Source organism: Coturnix japonica, chromosome 2 (assembly GCF_054131305.1).
Source record: "Coturnix japonica strain WE chromosome 2, WE-NBRP24, whole genome shotgun sequence".
Classification (NCBI taxonomy): Eukaryota; Metazoa; Chordata; class Aves; order Galliformes; family Phasianidae; genus Coturnix; species Coturnix japonica.
In genome coordinates, this window is record NC_140664.1 from 113,440,758 (window position 1) to 113,461,160 (window position 20,403).

Consider the following 20,403-nt stretch of genomic DNA (forward strand, 5'->3'; position numbering starts at 1 on the left):
TTTTACAGTGAATCTCAGAAGAGAATAAGTGCAATCTAAATCAGGGTCTCAGTGTTCCACTTTGGCCTTCCTCAGCTGAGATTATTACATCACAGACTGCCTCCCTGAGCAAGGTCAGCTGTAGAAGCACAAAAAAACTTAGTTAAACTCGGAATTGCATTTACTTAGTGAATTGTAAGGGATCCTAACTTAGACAGGACTGCTTTAAGCAAAAATGTGAGCCAGAGTGTAATTTGATCTGACTTGTCTTGAAACCTACCAAGGTGTTGATCTCCCTCTTAAAACAACACTGATGACAATGACTTCAGGACATTTACAGGATGCATAAATCTAAGCAAGAAAATGAGGGAAGCTGAAATTAATAATAAAATAAAAGGAATCTGAATAACTTTCAAAAGGTGAAAGGAGTTACAAGGTTTAACAACGATAAAGTTATCTGGAATGGAACAATGCTAAGCAGCAGTACAGGCTGGGATCTGTCTGGGTCTGATGAAACAGACCCAGGAGTCCTAGTGGGCAGCAAGTTGACCCTGAGCCAGAGGTATGCCCTGGCAGCATGGAAGGTAAAGACAAGAGTATAATCAGCAGATCAAAGATGTAATTAACTCATTTGGCTTGGCACTTGTTCGGCCATGCCTGGAATACAGCATCCAGTTTTGGTCAACCTGACTCAAGAGAACAAAGAAATCAAAAGAGGTTCCAGCCAGGATGCCACCATGATGATCAGAGAGTTGGAGGAAGTGAGCTCGTTAGCTCAGAGAAAAGCTCAGATCTAATCACAGACTTACAGTACCTAGAGGTTGCTATAGAGAAGATGAGCTATCTTTATGGGGATGCAGAGTGACAGGACAAGAGCCAACAGGCCCAAGTTGTTGGAGGCAAAATTCCATCTGGATATAAGAAAATTGCTCTGGAGTGCAATTAAACAATGAAGGAGGTTGCCAAGAAGTGGTGGTCTCTCCCTCACTGGAAATATTTGACTTGCCTTGACAGAGCACTGGATAACCTAATCTCAGGCTTTCAACAGCAGTTGGACTAGATAAACTCCAGTGATCCCTGCCAGCCTAGACTTTCATGACTCAGTGCTAGCAAGGGGATAAAAGAAGGAACTCAGAAGACAAGCCCCAGGCTGCTGAAGGACTTTGATATGTCAAATAGCATTGACTGAAACTAAGCCTTTGGCAAAATGGAAAAAGAAAGAGCTGTGAAGAAATGTATTACTTTCTGTTTATGTACAGATCTGCTACATCCTTTAGTGGAAACTGGCATTAGAAGACGAAAGTGTCAGGTGCAGTGCCACAGTGCTGTCAGCAGGCCTGGGACAGTGCATTCTGTATGGCACATCTTGTCTCTCTGTAAGCACCGGTAAGCTGAGACGTGATGCATCATGGAGAGTACAGGCAGCCACAGACAGGAACCACACTGCAGCATTCTTCCTTATATTTCTATGGGTAGTGAGACACGGTGCAGTGGTGTAATAAAACCACTTTTCCAGCACATTAATGTAGCACACAGATTACCAAATTGGAACCCCTCTAAGAAATAAAAATGGTATTTATCTCATACCTTTATTTTGAGGGAAGATACATTATTGGTAGTGAACATTGTAAGTCTAATTATCCAGTTAGAAACTATAAAGAATGAAATAATGTATCCTTCATTTCTTAAAAACTACCTTCTATTTTGGTTTTAATTTGTGATAAAAAAAATACTATGGTATGAATTGCATTTCAAACATTTTTTATTATAACATCACCACTGTTGTGCATTTGACTGCTTAATTTTGTGGCCCTACATGTTATATATTCGATGATAAAAGGAATGTTCCACTAACACTTTTTTTTTTTTTACTTTTTTTTTCTGCTGGAAGATCATTTAATTAGATGCACGTTTTAGTGTAGTTGCATTATAGAGATAATAACTTATGTAAGATGCTTACATCCACTTTAGACAGAGGAGCGGTGTTTTCCTTAAGGAAGAATGAAGTCATCTAAATTGGATTGTCAGCTTCTTAGGAGATTCCTCTGCTTTGTGCTTAAGCCGTCTTTCTTGACAGGTGGGTATTTTGTTCCAGTCAACAGAGGAAAATTCCACTAAGGATCTTGTCATTGCCCGTACTAAAACAGCATCTTCTGGGTTCTCAAATGGAACTCTGCAAAAAGAACAAAACAAATGTAAATTATCAGAATGTCTTCCACATACTTTGGAGTTATTTGACTAAGCGTGCTTTCTGTAGTCTCACAGTCTCACAGTCTCATGCGGGTTGGAAGGGACCTTAGAGATCATCAAGTCCAACTCCCGGGATTCGAGCCTCCTGTGTAGCAGGGCGGCACTTCTACCACTTGCGCCACAGGGGATTCGAACCCGGGCCTCCGATGTTGCAATGCGGCATTCCTACTACTGCGCCACCGGAGACGAAGTATAGAAGTCACTTAAAATTGAGGATTTGAAAACTAAATTTTTGGAAGGCTTCCTTCTGTTACTGAATTTAAGAAAGCAAAACAAAACCTGAAAGAGTCAGCATTTCAAAATTCTAATGAAGAATCACGCAGTAAATGATTTGCAATGTGTTTAAAGCACTGCTGTACCCTTTTGTGGTTCTGGTTCATAAAAATATCCAGTGAAAGTCACAAAACTGTGTACTGTATGATTTCATATTGATTTATTACCCATTAATGCAAATGCAAACTTTATTTCAGTGTCAGTCTTTTAAATAGCAACCATACAAGTATCCAGGGCACTGAATCCAGAAATCAGAGTTGATGTTGTCCTGCTACTTGTGAGAGAGAAGAAGCAGATTTGCATTATCAGTTCCAAATCGACCAAAACTTTAAGCTCAGATATGGTATTAAAACATAAATTTATAAGAACTTATTCCATAGGGGTGTAGCTGTCGTGACACACGGATGTAAGAAAACTAACATAAACCACATGACCAACTCCACTGAGTATAACACACTCTGTCAAATGCTCAGGTACCTCACAAGCTCTAAGCGTTTACGTAAATGAGATGGAGTGGAAGCTGCACATCCATTGTATCATCAAATGTGCTCCAATGAAAACAGGAAAATCATTTATAAGCATAAATTAAGCTGACTGAAAAGAGCTGTACTGAAAATGAATAACCATGTAAAATCAAATATTTAAAGGAAATCATCATACATAGGCTTTTGTTATTTCCTTTAATGAATCTTTCAACTGTTTTCATATGTGAAACTCAGAAGTCTGATATCTTACCATTTTAAACATAAAGGTAGCATCTAAAAATGTCACACATTAAAATACAACCTTTATGCCACCTCAATCCAGGCACAGACATCACAGAAATAAGCTTTTCCATTCACTTCTATGATGTTGGAATTTTAACAGAATAAAGTTAACATCACCTACAGACTGAAACCATTTTGTTCTATACTCAGTAATGTTTCCCAGAGAGTACATTCTTCTGAGCAGCCAGCAAACAGAAAGCTGTTTGTGCCACCATACCAAACAGCTACTCTGATGCTCTAATGCTTCAAGCACACTTTTTCTAGTTACTGCTATTTGATCTTATAAAATAAACATCACTTTTATAAAATAAACAGCATTTTTATACACCTGGAATACCTTTCCATATCAGAATTAAAAGAGCAGTGGACTGGCTGCCTTATCAGAATGATACAGTTTCAACTTTTTAACTGTGTGAAACACAGAACACCAGAACATCTGTCAAGAAATTATTTTTACTGTTTTTCTGAATTAAAACACACATAAAACCAACACCAGAAAGCCCAGAGAAGCACTTACTTATTTGCGTGATTTCCAAATTCCCGACCTGTAATAAAAAGTTCAAATTAAGACGTTAATGTGCATGCAGCATTTTGATGAGCTAAAGGTTACTATACTAAACACAAATTACTTGTTCAAATGAACTAAAAACCAGCAGAAGATTTGATATGTACAAAATCTTTTTAATTCAGTTACTCACGTTTAATTTTCCCTAGACAAAACATTTCCATGCACTGGTTTGTGGTTTTAAGTACCTCCTAAAGCAGAGAACACTGTAGGGAAATGCAGTGTTTGCTCTGGATTGCCACATGACGGGCAGTCATGAGGTTATGGTACCCACCGTGCTGTCCCATAGCAGTGAATGTTTTTAAGGACTCTATAAAATGACTCTATGCGCTATTATCAGACATCATGAAAATATTCTCAGCTTGGAAAGGATAAAAAGGAATCTGCTTTCAAAACTAGGCAAGGTGCAAAATTTACAACATAGAAGAAAATATTTTCTTCAAGAGATTATTATATAAAAGCACTAGAGGGCATCAAAACTCAAGGATGCCGATAACCAAAACAGCATTGTGGTGTGCTGAAAAGCTCTTAATTAAATAAAATTTAAAAGTAACAACATGATATATATTGAAAGAATAAGATGCTGTTTGTCCAGCTATCTTAAAACGCTTATTTAACTACAGGGTATAGCAAGAACTACCGTTGGACTAGATGATTGTAGCGGTCCTTTCTAACCTTTATGATTTTGTGACTCTGTGAATGTATTTGTCATAATGCACACAGTAGAGGATTAATTCATTTGCTGTTCCTACCACTGCCCTTGGTTTTGTGGAGCTGTTTGGTTGAGTTCCCAATGCATTTATATTTTACTACTTAGGACATCAAGTTTTTATCGGATGAATGAAAAGAACTTTAATTGAAATCACCCCAAACTGGTTGCTTTTGCTCTTATGAATACCTGAGGGCACTATCAGTCTCCTGGCTGGCCGACTGCCCTTGCTGTGCCTGATGGAAGTGCTTGGCAATGAGTCCACTCTCTTTCCAAAAGCAATCGATTCCACAGCACAGGACTTTTCATAGTCAAAGACAAGAATTGCCAACTCCCTTTCTCTTTGTGTAACTGCTGTTAAAAGAGATATAAAAAATTATTTCCTCTATCAACTAAAATGTCTGGTACTACTAACTGCCTGCCCGTAAACTTTATTTTGTGCAGTTTTATAACAACAGTGGTGTAAATCTGCATAATTTCACAGAGATTCAGAAGAGGATCACAGAGTGATGCTTGCTACAGCTCCTCTTGGGGTGTAGCCCTGTCAAATGAAATAAAAGTATTTATTATGGGTGCAGTAGGATCAGGAGTTTTAAACGAAGAAACTACCAGCTAAGGCTCTTCGTTACCATGTAAATGAGATCTACTGCAGAAGTCAGTGAAAACTTGGATGTTTCTTTATGAACAGTGTGAACAAATCCCACTTCAAGGTCAGTTTAATTGCCATTGCTCAGTTATGGAGGATACTGAAGGAGTGCAGTAAAAAGAAAAGCTTCACATTTTCTTGTTTTGTGCTTGACTTCAAAAATAACTTTATATTTTTAAGAAAGAGTTTTAGATTGTAAGTTTACTAAGGGATTTTAACTAATGATATGACCTGCATACTAATCTAAAACTTCAGATAGGGAAAAGGGAGAGAGCTGTAGGTTTTCTCTGGCAGAAACATTCCAAATTCAGGAGAGTTTCTAAGTTGTGGTATCTGGGGGACTCATTAGAAAGGAGCTGCCGCATCCATGTCTGGAGGTAACAAAGTGTGAGCACGTGTCCTGCATAAAGAAGCCAGCCAGGCCGAAGCTGTAGGAATGTTCCACAGATGGAACGTTTTCCATTCGAGACTGAAAGAGGAAACATTTCATTTCACATTACAGTCTTTGTAACATTAAACAAACAGCTCACTAAATGGAACGCCTAGGGTACAGCTTGATAGAAATTAACGCTTCAAGTCCTATTCTAGAGCTGAGCACAGTATAACTGTACTGAAGACAGGAGTCCATGAAGTTCTGTGGAATTGTTTCTACAACTGTAAAGGCAATGTGTATTTCCCAGTAGATTTAGTGTCAGACAGCCAAAAGTGACTGTTAATAAAATAGTCTGAAGAAAGTGCCCCAGACCAAGTAGTGAAGAGGCTGGAGGTACGCAGGAAAGGTGTTTCACTTTCCAGTGTAGGAAATGAACGTGCAGGCATTGGCAGATGGCCACATGGTCAACCCAGCAGCTCAGTAACCTCCAACACAGACCATGCCCATCTGCCATCTCTCCTTCATGACAAGGCTGCATAACCTGCAGCCACACAGTCGTCCTGAGGCTGCCTTCTCAGTTCCTGTACTGTTTCTCCCACAGGCTTGTAGCAGGTTTTCCAAGATGACCCTGTTTCTCCTCACTGTTTTCCCATGAGGAAGAAATGAGGTACAAATCAATACCTTTCTCAGTACTCCATAGTAATGTTCAATCCTCTTGTGAATCATATAGCTCACCAAACATCAAAGATACAATCACCAAAGCTGATTTTCTGGCTCCACTGTGGCTTGTTTATTAAATTGGTTTGCCTTCAATATATTTACTGATACATATCTCTATATTTGTTATATATATATATATCTATATATTTGTGAAAGATCTGATGATTCATGAAGATTTCAGTCTAACAGCTTGGTCAGCATGGATGTGCATATATTCTTGAAATGCACAGAAACACATAGATATCTGAGAATATCACACAAAGTGGAGGTACATGTTTCTAAATGCAGGCTTATATCTCTTAGCCAACAATGTATAAACCAACTACAAGATAACCATACACAATTTAAATAGAAAAAGACAGAAATTAACAGAGCTGGGTGAAGTAGAGTGTTTATGCCAAACCTTTCAAACATGGTTATCAGTTCGTTAGATCTTTTGCTATATCAACAAATGTATGTAACAAAGTGGACAAGAATAATGCACATATTTTTCCAAACATTAAAATCAGAAGCAATAGTCAATGATTTGTGAAAAGAGAAAAATCAATCCTTACGCATCCTGTCCAGGAGCTGCACTGAAGGCAGGCTGTGTATCACATAGAGACGGTAGTCTGCCTCATATGCCAGAGGGTTGTAAAACAGGTCTGCAAAATACATACAAAACAATGGCATCACCAAAACTACAAAAGAAAAATAACAAACTTAGCAAGACAGGAAAATTAAAAGAGCACCGGTAGGCAAAGATTTTGTACAAAATATTCTTAACTTCAAATTATTTTTACACTAGGTAAACAAAGCTTGTTTTTTTATACTCACAAAATCACTCAACTGAAGACAGACTGCAAGGAACTGGCTTATTGCAGAGCATGCAAAATACCACAGGCAAGATTTGAGGAAAGGCATCATTGTGCACTCAGAGCCTTTGAAGTTGGTGCTGGGTTTTTTTTTGTATTTTTTAAGATATACAGACAAAACCGCTAAATACTCGCCTTTGATTTCCTTATGTATTTTTGGTGATGCCTACTTTAAATTGAAGCAGGTTTTTTTTTTCATAGGTCTGATGGCTTAATGATAAGGCACAAAATTTGCAGCAGAAGAGAGTAAATTAAAAAAAGATGAGCTTTAGGACTCCTAAGGCTTTGTCAGAGCTGATATAAAGGCTTTATCCCATAGATGCAATATAGAATAAAATTATTCAGTTTTCTGATTTACCTATGGATTATGAGTTTGAAAACTGAAAAACTTGAAGATTAAAATGTGTATAAGGATCTGTGCTCCTGGAAATGGAGTGCCACTCACTTCATTAAGTTATAAGGCCCTAAGCTCTCAAAGCCCATTAGCAACTTGTCTAAAATGCTTATGCTCAGGTTCATATTCCCTGAATAACCAAACCTTTGCAACACAGACAAGCATCAGTCCTCTGTTACTGCTTTGGCAAATGTGGAACATCCACCTAACTTACACACCGGACGTGGTTTGGTTCATGTGAATGACAGCTGAAGTTGATTAAAGCGGAAATTGGCTCATTCCCAGATCAGAAAACAGACTAAAAAAAGTTTGTTTTCTAAATCAGAAACAAGATAAAGCTATTTTTCTCCATAAAGAAATACCATTTTTCTTCAACAGTACGGAGGAAAATAAATAAATGACCAGGAGGATACCTTATGATCAAAGCAGGTGAAAAAATAGTTAACAGTTTTGACAACTTCTACCAAGGGCTACACTGGTCTGTTTAGAAAGAGGCTGTGGACAATGTTCCCTCTAGGGCAAAAAATCCCCTGGTTTACCCAATCTTAACAGGCAGGGAGGGCAAGGTGAACGGCAAATAAGAGCTCTGATATTTCAGAGATAATAAAAGATGAAGAAATATTCTACAGTGGCTTGCGAACCACAGGATTTCATTTTTTGTTCACCAGGCTACGTCTGAATTCCACAGAGCACCCAGTGCTCAGTGCTACCTCCTGACTGTTTAGAGGCTCAATAAGGCTGGAGTGGGTGATTGGGATCTCGTATGCAGAAAACTCCTGCTCAGGTATTCAGAGAACAGAAAATGTTTTAACGTAATAAACTCAACAAAACTATCATATTCAGGAGTAGTAAGCAGCCCACCAGGTGGCAGCAGAAGAAAGTTCCATGTTTTTAGTGAGCCCTGGACTACATAGCCATTTTTTTCTAGGAAGCGTTAATCAGAAATAATATCGTGTATTTGTCTGATGAGCACGTTTTCGAGTCAAGAAAATACACTGTAGTATTCCACAGAGAAAAACTTCTTAGAAACTTCTCTAAAAGCAGGTGAGTTTGTTGTTTTGAGCAGTACAGGAATGGAATGATGACTCGAGATATTTTTCCAAGACAAACAGAAGGGCTGATACTAAGTTCTTCTGGATTTAGATGCTGCTTGGAGCATGTCCCTCATTACCAGCACTGATTTTTAATAGCATACAATTTTTTCTGCTACTTGATCTTAAAGTAAATCCAGCCATTATACAGATCAAGATGGTCTTATTTTACAAAACATCTGGAATCACTTTTTGGCTCTGCTATCTACTTTCTAGTCAAGGTAATGTAATTTTCCTACTACAAATTAAGGATAATGCTTTCTTCCTCCACAGGTTTGTCTGTTTTCCCAATTCAGAATGTAGGAAAAGAGCATGCCTACCCTACACGGGGTAGAAGGGAACTATTGTGACAGAAACTCAGTGAAAGACAAAATGAGTTTTTTAAGCAGAAAGATGTTATCAGATGTGGACAATAAATCAGTTGAGGTAACGTGCAGAGTACACAGAAATCTTGGATTCCAAGAGATGTGAGAACAAGGTGAGCCTATAAACAAACCCTCTGCATCTCCCAAAAGCCTGCAGTTGTGAGCAAACCATCCAGTAAATCTTTACAAGTTGACTGTCTTCACTAAATGCATGATGAAAAACTGTGTTATGCTTCAAATCCATTGCAGTTCAGTGGCTAAGAAACACAGGAGAGCCTTAAGAAATGCAACATTTTGGTAGCTGAATGTTGTTTCCAAATTGAACAACAGATGTGTATCAGTCTGCCTCGTTTTAAGGGTTCACAGGAGCTACACTGTAATAAAACATTATTATATGCATCCAGAAATTCTATTGATAGTTTGCTAGACTTTTTGAAAATCAAATTAAAACAAACAAACAAGAACTGCCTCACAGCAGGGAGAACCTTTCCATTTCCAAAACATTTTTAATTGTGTAGAGATGGATTATGGGCACAGGCCTTTTCCAAGTTACACAGCTGAAATGCTGCACTCGTTTCCCAGTTCTGAACACTGCAAGCAGGCAAGTAGATGCTATAGTAACACAATTTGATATCCATCTCTTTTAAAATGCATTTTGTTCAATTATTGCTGACCTTTACTTCAAATATGATGAGGAATTTTATTAAACTAATAGAGTCCTGGTAATTTGGGAACTCATTTTTATTAAATTTCTTTAAAATAGAGGCATTGAACAGGTGAACAGGGAATGACCATAAAGCAGAGTACTGCATTTCTTCTACTGATCTACTGTCATATCTTTGAAGAACTTTTTTAACCAAAAGTTACTTTAAATAACTGCTTTTCTATAATGGTGGCCAGTCTAAGATTCATTCAGTTTTCACAGTGACTTTATGAATGTCACTCATAATGACTCAGCAGCACTGTAACTATCTGCTATTTCTCTATTTCCCACAGATAACAGCAACAAACACAACAAACTCCCTGTGCTGTTCGAAGCCGCATACTAATTGGTAGAGCTATAACATTAAACTCAAGTGACAGCGCTATTCATACATTTGATGTCTGTCCAGTCTTTGCCTAATCACATCAAACAACTGCATTCCGTCGTGAGCCATTTCTCAGTCTTGCACATAATGGAAAAAAAAAAAAAAAAAAAAAAAAAAAAAAGGAAAGAAAAGAATAATTTTGCCAGCATGTTGTCTTCCTAAACACTTGGTTTGTTTGTGAATTTCAGACCAACATCAAGTTCAATTAAGATTGTACTGGCAGTCAGTTTTTGAATGCATAAGGAGATATGGTTTGATGATGTTCACCTCCAGTGATTGTGATAGCAAGACAATTAACTTGTTTCCTGTGTTCTCAAAGTACTGAGAGTTTGGCATGACCTATGACAACATTCTCTCAGGAGCCATCCACAAAGACTGCCCGTACTTTCAACAGCTTAATAGCACACAGTTCTACTTTCTTGCAGTCTATCTTAGTGATGCCAGCACTGTCTTGTACAACTCAATTTGAAACTTCATTTCCACCTAGTATATCAAAATTGTGACACATATATACTATTTTACCAGAATATGTTCACTCAGACTCTAAAAATGTATAGAATCTGCCCAGAAATATGCAGGAAGTTGTACGAAGAATATGATTAACAAGACAGGAATTTGTGTTCTGTAACCTATAACCTTCCTTGCACTCTCAAGAACAGTGACACCAGTTTCTTGTCTCCTGTCACCTCTATAATATCAGCATTTTCCCATTTTCCCTTTGGAAGGGGGAGTAGCACATAGCTTTGATTGCCTCCAAGCTACTTACACAGGAGCCTGGTTAGCCAGCAGCTAACTTTCAAACTCCTCTATTTATTTCCTTAGTAGCAGTAGTCTCTATGGAATTTTCATATCTCTTGCACATGTCTCTTCTGTCAAATTTGGTTGAAGCTGACAATTAGCTTCAGAAGCTACTGGCAAGTGATACACAAACAGATAAGCAACATATCCTGGTAAGATATTTTTAGAAACTACTGCTCACTGTTCTACAAAACAAAAATAAGGTATTACTCAGGGTCCGCAAGCTTATTAATCCTTTTAATTCCTTCACTGTTTCAGCGAGTTCTTTTAACTGGTTGTTGTGAAGCAACAGAATCTGTAATGAACGCAAGTTTTTCAGAGCACCTGAAATGAAATGAAAAGTAATTAATTATTCTCATCACACTTCATTGTGTTTATTTACATAATTATTTTGTTATGTTGCACACTGGGATTTTACATTCTCGTTATATACTGAGGCCTACATTTTTATAGCACTCTGCATGAGAAAAATCAAGAAACCTTATCAGAGATTTTAATATCCCTGTTGCCTTCCTGGTCACACTGTTTGAATGCAACTCATTTTTATTTTTATCCTAGTTCTTTCCATTTCTCTCAATCAGTCTTGACCCAAAAAATCTGTATCATCTCCCTTCTTCATCCCTTCCTGCATCCCTTCCTTTCTCCTATATCCCAGTAATCTTCCACTTCCTTCTGTCCTTACCTAACATTGCCTTTGCCTTACAAGCAATACATAGATTACACCTATAGAAAGTAGTTCTATTTCAGATTATTATTAATGTATTAAGCATGCACTGTTGTGGCTGACCCCGACTACATGTTCACATCATCATACCACAGCTGGTTTCAACAGCTCATTTTCCAGTTTCTACACAGTTTTTTTCTCATCCACATTTCTCTGCTAATGACACCCACCCTTTGTTAAACCAGATGTTGGTGTTTACTGTAACGCCTCTTGTGCCTGAATGTTTTTATCTTTCAGACATTCATTTTTCCACAAGATCTCACAGAAACTAATCAACTCAATTACACATCTTAATATTTTATTGGAACTGATAAAAGTAAAATATTAATATTCAAAACACCTAAAATCCACAAATGTATTAATATGCTTTGGGCTCAGCTACATTAATCTACAAGAGCATGTGAAACATATAAAGATATAGAAGTATAAAAAGGATCTTTGCAATAAAAATGTTTTTCTGCAAAACACTTCTAAGAGTAACTACATAATGAAGAAACCAAAGGATGTTAATGTCTACATTAGAAATGAGACAACTTATTAATTAATTCTTTTTCATTTTCATGCTGAGTCTGTCAGTGCTACAATCAGTTTTTCATCATGAAAATATGAATGGCTCCCAGAAGATTCAGCTTCTGCAATGCCTGGTCATCAAGAAGACTGCAAATCATCCGATGGCAAAACAACTTTGAATATTCATTTAGAATATAAGATATGGTCATGCTGGATCCAAATGTTTTACAACTGCCTGATATTAAAGTATATGATATTTCATTACCCTCAGACTGGCATAAACTTGATATGAACTCTCAGTTTATTGCCACTCAAGTATCCTGGAACAAATCAAATCCCTAAGAAAATAATTAACATTTAGGTATACATGTGAGCTTTCAGCCATTAAGTTACTGGCTGCCATCCACTGTTATAAATTTGAATGCCAGTACACAAAAAAAAAGGATAGCTCAGCAATCCGAAAAGGGAAGATTGATACCTGATATATGTGCGAGTTCATTGTTGTTGAGATAGAGCTCAGTCAAACAGTAGTTTTTCTCCAAGAAACTTAAATCTTGGATCTGAAATCAGAGTCAAGAAAGCTGTTATGTAACAGTCTAAATTCAACATTGGAGAACCCTGTCTTCTAAAAACTGTCTTATTGGAAGTTTTTAATCTTCCAGTCTTGACATGGATGCAAGGTTAATATCTGGAAGGGGGGCCAATCTGGCCCTTGAAACATCTGAGAGCATTAATGGTGCACAGCTGCCTATGCTAACAGCTTAAACACAAGAACAACAAATAGAATTTGATTCCTGAAGCTATTCTGATTTCTGTAATATAATTTGTTAGTACAGGAGTGATTTTAGATCTTGAATTATACCACCAACATTAAGTTAAATGTGTTTTGCTCTAAGTATTTTCTGAAAGTTGGAAGGAAAAGACAAAATAAGTTTTCTTGTTGGAAATTAAAAGTTACTTTAAGGTTCAGAAAAACATGGCTGAGCGAAAAAAGCAATCTGAAAACTAAGTCACATTCTTCGCAGTGATTATTGTACCTTGTGTAGTGTGGGACTTACACACGCCTGTCATACAGAATGGCATTTTTCCATCCTTCTCAAATTGATAGTCAACAGGCCAGTTCTCCTTACTCTTTAGTGCCTTTTAGAAGTAAAATAGGAAGCCTTATACTGTGGTTTTAGTTCAACCTCTTCACATATCCATACTTCTGCTTTTTTTTTGAGTTGGATAACCACAGGTCTTTCAACAAAGTTGACATAAGATGCTACATAATTGATGTTAGCCTGGGGCAGCAGATACAAATATACTCCCCAATTACATGGAATGTAGATTTATTATTTTCTCTCCTCACAGAGCTACTTATTTACCTGAGCAAGCACTTCTGGTGTTTTAAGTATTCACGTCCTTTGTGAAAGTGGTGTAAATTACTGTATAGTAGGGTATTTTAAAGCAGGTTAGAAAATAGTGCCTTTTGTAAATTCCCACTTTTTAGCAAGGTGAAGACACTTGATAATTGTTGGCTAAATATTTGCAGATTTCCAAATCACACAATTCTACTGCTAAGTAGCTGATTTTCTCTAAACTATAACATGCTTAGACTTGGCTGAAAACTGTAGCATCCGGATATTTTTGCAGAGCATTGTCTTAGAACTCATACAGGATATAGGAAATATGATCATCTAAATTACACAGATGAAGCAGGTACAGCACATGGTCTGTGGAACTGTCTTAGGACCATACCACAGAATTTAATGTGGACATTGTCATACTAAACACTCTTAAGTTAGAGAGTCCCTTAATTCAAACAAAATTAGATGATGTTACAGCCTTATTACATTACCTTATTGTTGTGAATCCATAAATACCTCAACTTACGAAACAGTGACAGACTTGGAATACTTCTTAGTCCTCTAGTGGAAGAAAAAGTTGTGCTTAATCATTTCATAAGCAGTTTGATTTCTGGTAAATAATATTATGTAAGTACTAACAAGCAACAATTCTGTAGAGAACATACCAGAAAGATAGTACAAAGGGAAGAGATAATATATGCACTGTGAACATGTGAAAGCATAACAGAGTGACAAATGGTAAAGAAATGGGAACAAACTCAGTTATACACTGATTTCTTTTTCCATAAAAGCATATATTTTCCAGTGAGTACAACATCCCATCTACTTTGCAGCTGATGGAAATTTTACTGAAAACACAGAAGGAAGATTTTTGCATTCTGAGGGATGCAAACATAAAAGGAAAAATTCTGTGAAAGGGCAGTACAGATTCTTTGGCCATGGTGCCAGAGATGCTAAGAGAAGGCAGACAACAAGTACACTGCTGTCAATTTCTTATTTTTCATATTAATGCATGTTGAATTTTTTTGCCGTTCCTCAACATTTTTCTTGTATAAACTTAGCATTCATACTTATTAGCAGTCTTGTTTTAAATGAACAGCTTGACTGAGGTTGGGTCTCTCTCCCATGTGCTGGTAGGGATTTCACTTTAAATGTTTACCTTGCACTTTGAAGCTGAGCTTGCTGGTGTGCTCTAAATAACAAATCACCCACTAAACCTGAGAGAATATGGGTGAGATGTTGAGTAATTTTTACTCATTGTTGCAGTTTTTCATTGCTATAAGTAAATGTTCTTGACTTCCTGCCATATAATTGTAGATGGCCTTTACAGGCTTGATAGAATAAAATTTTCATGTCAGTTTTCAACATTCTGCCCGACCAAGGCCAGTGTTTCAGAAAGAACTAGCCAGACTGGTAGGAATTAATCTCTCACCATCAACCTAAACTGCTCTGCTTGTGTTCCAGCTGTGAAGCCAAGTCTCTCTTCCCACATGTTTTGTGTTTTTTCCCCAATAACCCTTTGATAGAAGGACACTTTTTCTATCTTGCATTTGAAAAAAATAAAAATAAAAAAATAACAGGGGCAAACCCCACAAAGTTTAAATGCTTTACTTTAATTCATGTATTTCTGAAAATGACCTTATCCCAAGTAGCTACTCTGTTTAACTGGTTATTTGGTCTCCTCAAATCATCCCTAAAAATGAAACCTGCAAGTATGTACATAAGTGTTCATTTTGTTGTCACAAGTAAATACGATGCTGCAGGTAGTAAAGATAAGCGCATGAGAGCTGACAGGACATGCAGAGCTCTTCCAGTGCTATTATCTTTTTTCTTTTATTTTCTGCAGGCTTTTACCAGTATACTGCCAAACTATGTTTCAGATAGCATAGCCAAAATGTCCTGATAGAATTCTGTCACTGCCATTCTACAAGTTTACATTTTAATTGGCTTTACTCCATTGTAACAGCCAAGATGAGGCTGTCTATCTCCAAGTCCTAATCTGTTTCTCTCCTTTTTTTTTTTTTCCTTTTCAGTATTAAGGCATTTAATTTGCCCCAGGTAGAGCTTAATTCCTTTAACATTTTAGAGAAGCATGTCCCTTTCTGTACGCCTTCCAGACTTCGCATGTCTCTTACAAACTGATACTTTCTGGCCTCCAGCTTTCTTATCCTACCTACTGCTAAGTTAATCAGTTTTCCTAGGATGACAGCTTTTAGTGACCAAATGTAAACTTTTTCACGTGCCAGTAGTGGTTTAAAAGTAAAATTTGATTCCCTCAGATTTGATTGACTTTAATTACTACTTTTTTTTTTTTTTTTTAATACTTTCATAATACTTTAGTCAGTAGAAAAAATTATGTCAAATTAACACTTAAGAAAGCATGCTCTGATACTGAGATTGGCTGAGGTTCAAGGTTTATATAATTTGGGATAGAATAAAAGAAAATTGGTTCTCTCCAGTCATCAAAGAAACAACCTTGCATCATCTTTCTCAAAATGGTTTCATGGGAAGACGGATCACTTCTATATCTGCCTTCTGATCGCTTCTTTTTATTCTTTTCTTCTTTCTTTATTCCACAGCAAGAAGCATTTCAAAGCCAGGGAGAATATAGATATTTAACGTCAGAAAATATGCTTATTAAGACTGGACACACCATCTCAGTATGTAAATATCTTCCTTACTTAGTAAGATTTTCTATGCTTTCTAAAATAAGCATTGTAATAATTTAACAGTAACCAGATGTTTCATATTTTCTTTCCACAGTGTTGAATTCCTTCTTGGTGTAAAATCAGTAGATGTGCTAAGCGGATACCCTGAGACTTTCAAGGCCACCTAATTTCCACCAAAAGCAAACTAGATAATCTCCAAATCTCCTAACACCTGGGCTTTTTTTGTTTGTTTGTTTTGGTTTGTTGTTGTTTTTGTTGATGTTTTGTTTTGTTTTTGTTCTGTTTTTAGGGGTTTTTTTGCATTCATAGGACTTAGAGACCTTGAAAGCCTTGTGCCTGAATTATTACACTGTGTTAATTCTTCAGACATGATATCAACAGTAGAAACTCTAGACAGAGTTGTGAGGCTGCAGACAGGTATGCAACATTTGGAATTGCGCCCTGGCCAGAAATTCAAAGTATGCTTTTCAAAAACTTTGAAGTATGTCCTGTCATGTACCCATCTCTCTCTGGTAGCCTCTCAGCACGTTCATCCTACAGCTCTATCAACCCAGATCACCCACAGGTTCATAAAAGCTTTGCCTTCCTTCTCTTTGCATGGCTTCTTCTCCTCATCTACCCCATCTCTTCAGTTGCTTTACAAAGCTCCCAGAGATCAGTTCTCTGATCAGTGCTGCCTGCCTCAAACAGCTCTTGTACCCACTTCACTTTGCCCTGCCCTCCCTTCAGTTCTTAACAGCAGAGATGCAAGTAATATCAAAGGTGCTACCATTGAGTTTTGCTATTGCAACAACAAATTTCTTATGGGAGGTCAGACATTTGGCAGTTCTCAGACTGGGCAGGTCCTGTGTTTTTTCAATTGCTGTCTTGATGCTCTTTAGACCCAGACTTACAAGCCAGTTAGAACAGGTAGAGATCAGCACATTAAGCTTCATGTTTCTGTTCCCTGTGGAAGAAGTTCATGCAAAACTCTGTGAACTTACAGACCCTCGAGCAATGCTGGGTTGCTAGAGAAGGACTGTGTGCCTACAGCGGAGGCATTTAACTGCTTCAAAGCTCAAGCAGCTTTGCTCCCTGAATCCCTATGTTTCTTTGCCATTTCTTATTGCACAGCACACACAGTCTAGGTGTAAGGATGGTATTTCACATATAAATGATGTTCAGTGACTGTTACAGAAAATACTGTGAAAGGTTACCATGTACTATGTGCTCCACTTCTAGTAAAAGCCAGAGAAACAATCTACTTACAGTCCAGCCAGATACAACACCGACACATCCACGTTCCTCTTAAAGCCGCAGATCTTCAGCTGCTTCTCTACTGCCTGACAGTACACAGTACATTCTTCAGCACAAGATCCTGCATAAGTCATTACGTTCTAACACATACATATTTAGACTCTAAATTAATACACATGCCAAAGTTAACATATGAATCATGGCCCCTCGCAAACTATAGCAAAATATAAAGCAGAGATATCAAATTAGTAGTTTCTACTTTAAACTGATAAAAAGATGCCAACAATTATGTTACACTCACTATAGGGTTGCTTTTTGTTGTTTTGATTTTATTTTCTTGTTTCTTTTTCCTGGAGAATCACAGTTCATAGATAAAGGATGGTTGTTGAAAGAAGGGGCTTCTAGCTCATATCAGGTAAACTGCACAGCTGACCACCAGGAGAACAGCTTAACTTGCAATACATTGCAATACAATCTATAAGGGCAATCCTAGTAATATGAATATTAAGCATCTCAGCTACAGCAGTTAATAAAGCAAGATGTCTCCACGGAACAACATGGGGTTAGTAAATGACTTACTATGCCCAGCATCATTAAGATCATTTTCGCTTACAACACAAAACTTCAAATTGTTGGGCTTGTTTAGTTTGGATAAGAGAAAGCTCCAGGGAGATCTTCTTGCAGCCTTTCAGTAGTTGAAAGGAACTTATAATCACAAGGGGGAGTGGCCTTTTACATGGTCCAGTATTGACAGGACAAGGGGGAATGGCATTAAACCAAGAGAGGGGAGATTTAATTTCAGGAGGCAATTCTTTACTGAGAGAGTGATGAGGCCTTGTCACAGACTGTCTGGAGAAGCTGTAGATGCCCCATTCCTGGAGTAGTTCAAGGCCAGGTTGGATGGGGCCCTAGGCAGCCAATCTGGTAAGCAGCAACCCTGCCAATGGCAGGGGGTTGGAGCTTTGAGGTCCTTCCAACTCGAGCCATTCTGTGCTTCTATGACTCTATAAAATATTTTTGCAAATACAGAACAGCTTCCACGAACTAATGGTTATGCTTAGAGCAGCCCACACTAGCTGCATGATGAGTCCATACAGCATGTTCTGGAACTTAAGATAACTTTGGATGCAAACACAAGAGCATGGAACCTGCAGTACTTTCCCAGGGGATCCAGCAGGGCCTACGGCATACACTGACAGCACAGCCGGTGGCAGGACATGGCCATGTGTCCAGAACTCGATATGGCTGCAGCCTGATTGCAGCTGTCGGGCAGGGAAAGTGCTGGACAAACGGCCCACACAATCTTACAAAGAAAAGCTGCCTGAAGGATGACAGCTGTACATCAGTCCCAGGAACACTAATGCCTGTTGCTGGGGAGTGCAAAGGGGAGCACTCCACTAGCTGAGCTCTCCCTATCTCCTCCCCCAGCCAAGCCCCGGCCCTTCGCCACGCCGTCCCATCGGAGCCCCCAGCCCGGCGGCAGCGCACCGCCACCCGCAGCGGGCCGCCCAGCTAAACCCCCCTCCTCCCTCCGCATCGCCGACCCAGCAGAGCGAGAGGGCGAGGCCGGCGCCGCCCGCCGGGGGAGCGAGACGGGAGCGCTGTGGGGATGGGACGCTCCGAGGGGCCTTGGCGGGGGGGAGGCCGCAGCGATGCCGTTCGCCGCCGCTGTGGGCGCCGCTGTGAGGCTGGAGCGCCGCAGCTCCGCTCACCTGCCTGCCAGCAGCCTCGGCGGCCTCCGCCATTTTAGAGTGGCGTTCCTAGGCGACCAGAGGGAGGGAAGGGGCGCCCGGAGCGATGTTTATGACATCCACATGTGCAAGCAATTGTTGTCTTGTTGTTATTTTTAAAACCATTTTATGTACGGCACAAGCTGAAGAATAGAAAAAGCTTTTTCTCCAGGGTGCGTGTGTGTGTCGATGCGCGTGTAGGACAATGGAAAACGTTTGATTGATCTACACAATAAAGAGGTTTGAAAACTTGGAGCTTTATTTGGAACTTAACTTACACAGAGCACTCAAATTAGCCGAAATAGCCATTGTAAATTACGTGCAACTGATAGACAAAGAGCAAGAGCTGCGTGCACAAGGCTATGAATAAGCTGTCCCTCGTGGAGTTAATTATGTGCGTGCCTTTGCTTGTTCAGACCGCTGAAACGACATGGATGGAGTGTGAGTGATGGAGGAATGGAACCGCAGTGCAAGTATTATATTGCAGATATCTCATTTTCATAGCAAAAAAATGGTGTGGGTGGCTTCCATTTCAGCTAGTTAGATTTTAAAAGTGGAAAACTCAAATAAGAAAGGCTTGACATCTTAAAGGTAGAAAACTGGCAACAGAAATGTCTTTAATCACTTATTTCAACTCCTGAAAATATCCCTAGGGTGTTAACAACAAAAAAAGAGGAAATGCACTGGAGATGTAGAAACTTGTACATAGATCCATAGCTCTTATGTTGCATTGGAATCTTTGGATTTTGGAAGGTGAGGTGGTTATTAAAGAAAAAGTCAACCTTAATATTAAAACTGTTTTATCAAGTAGTCAGATCTGAATTTGCTTGTCACACCATGTTTAAGTATGAAGAGCCAGGGAACCTCTAGAAGGTATGTTGTTGCATTCCAGTGTGACATCCACTGGTTGAGGTTTGTTTTCATTTGTTCTGTTGAGATGCTTCTCATTATTAGTAATTGATTGATACTTAGTCTAGATACCAAAATGTATAAAACTAAATATGCCCAAATGTATGAAGTTGTTGAAACTTAACCCCTGTTACTTTTCCTTCTGCCTATTGACACCTAAAATCTCCTCTAAGTTTAAAGAAATTTGGGTGGAAAATGAATATTTTTGGATTCAGATTGAGCTATCAGCATACTTTCTGTTACCTACATGTTGTCCTTCTCCATAACATATGACCTATAACCTATTTAATCTTATTCCTGCATGGCTGTGCACAAAAATGGATAAATGGTAACTTACTCTTCTTGATATTCACAGTAATGACTGACTTAATACATATATTTTGCCAGAAAGTCCCCATTACATT

General features: G+C 38.5%; 1 protein-coding gene across 2 annotated transcripts; it reads right to left on the reverse strand.

The window, feature by feature from the left end:
* Positions 1–1,723: 1,723 nt before the first annotated feature.
* LRRC72 (leucine rich repeat containing 72) lies at positions 1,724–19,196 on the reverse strand. Of its 2 annotated transcripts, none has more exons than XM_015853748.3 (9): positions 19,073–19,196; positions 17,373–17,446; positions 13,947–14,016; positions 12,585–12,666; positions 11,083–11,196; positions 6,837–6,926; positions 4,733–4,897; positions 3,787–3,814; positions 1,724–2,152 (listed from the first exon to the last, which is right to left on the reverse strand). In XM_015853748.3, the coding sequence occupies exons 1-9, from the start codon at positions 19,103–19,105 to the stop codon at positions 1,987–1,989; spliced, it is 822 nt and encodes a 273-aa protein (XP_015709234.2). In that variant the 5' UTR covers positions 19,106–19,196; the 3' UTR covers positions 1,724–1,986. The 2 variants fall into 2 exon arrangements, with proteins under 2 accessions (XP_015709234.2, XP_015709235.2); XM_015853749.3 differs by having other exon boundaries at positions 4,733–4,894; positions 19,073–19,138.
* Between the last annotated feature and the right edge of the window lie 1,207 nt (positions 19,197–20,403).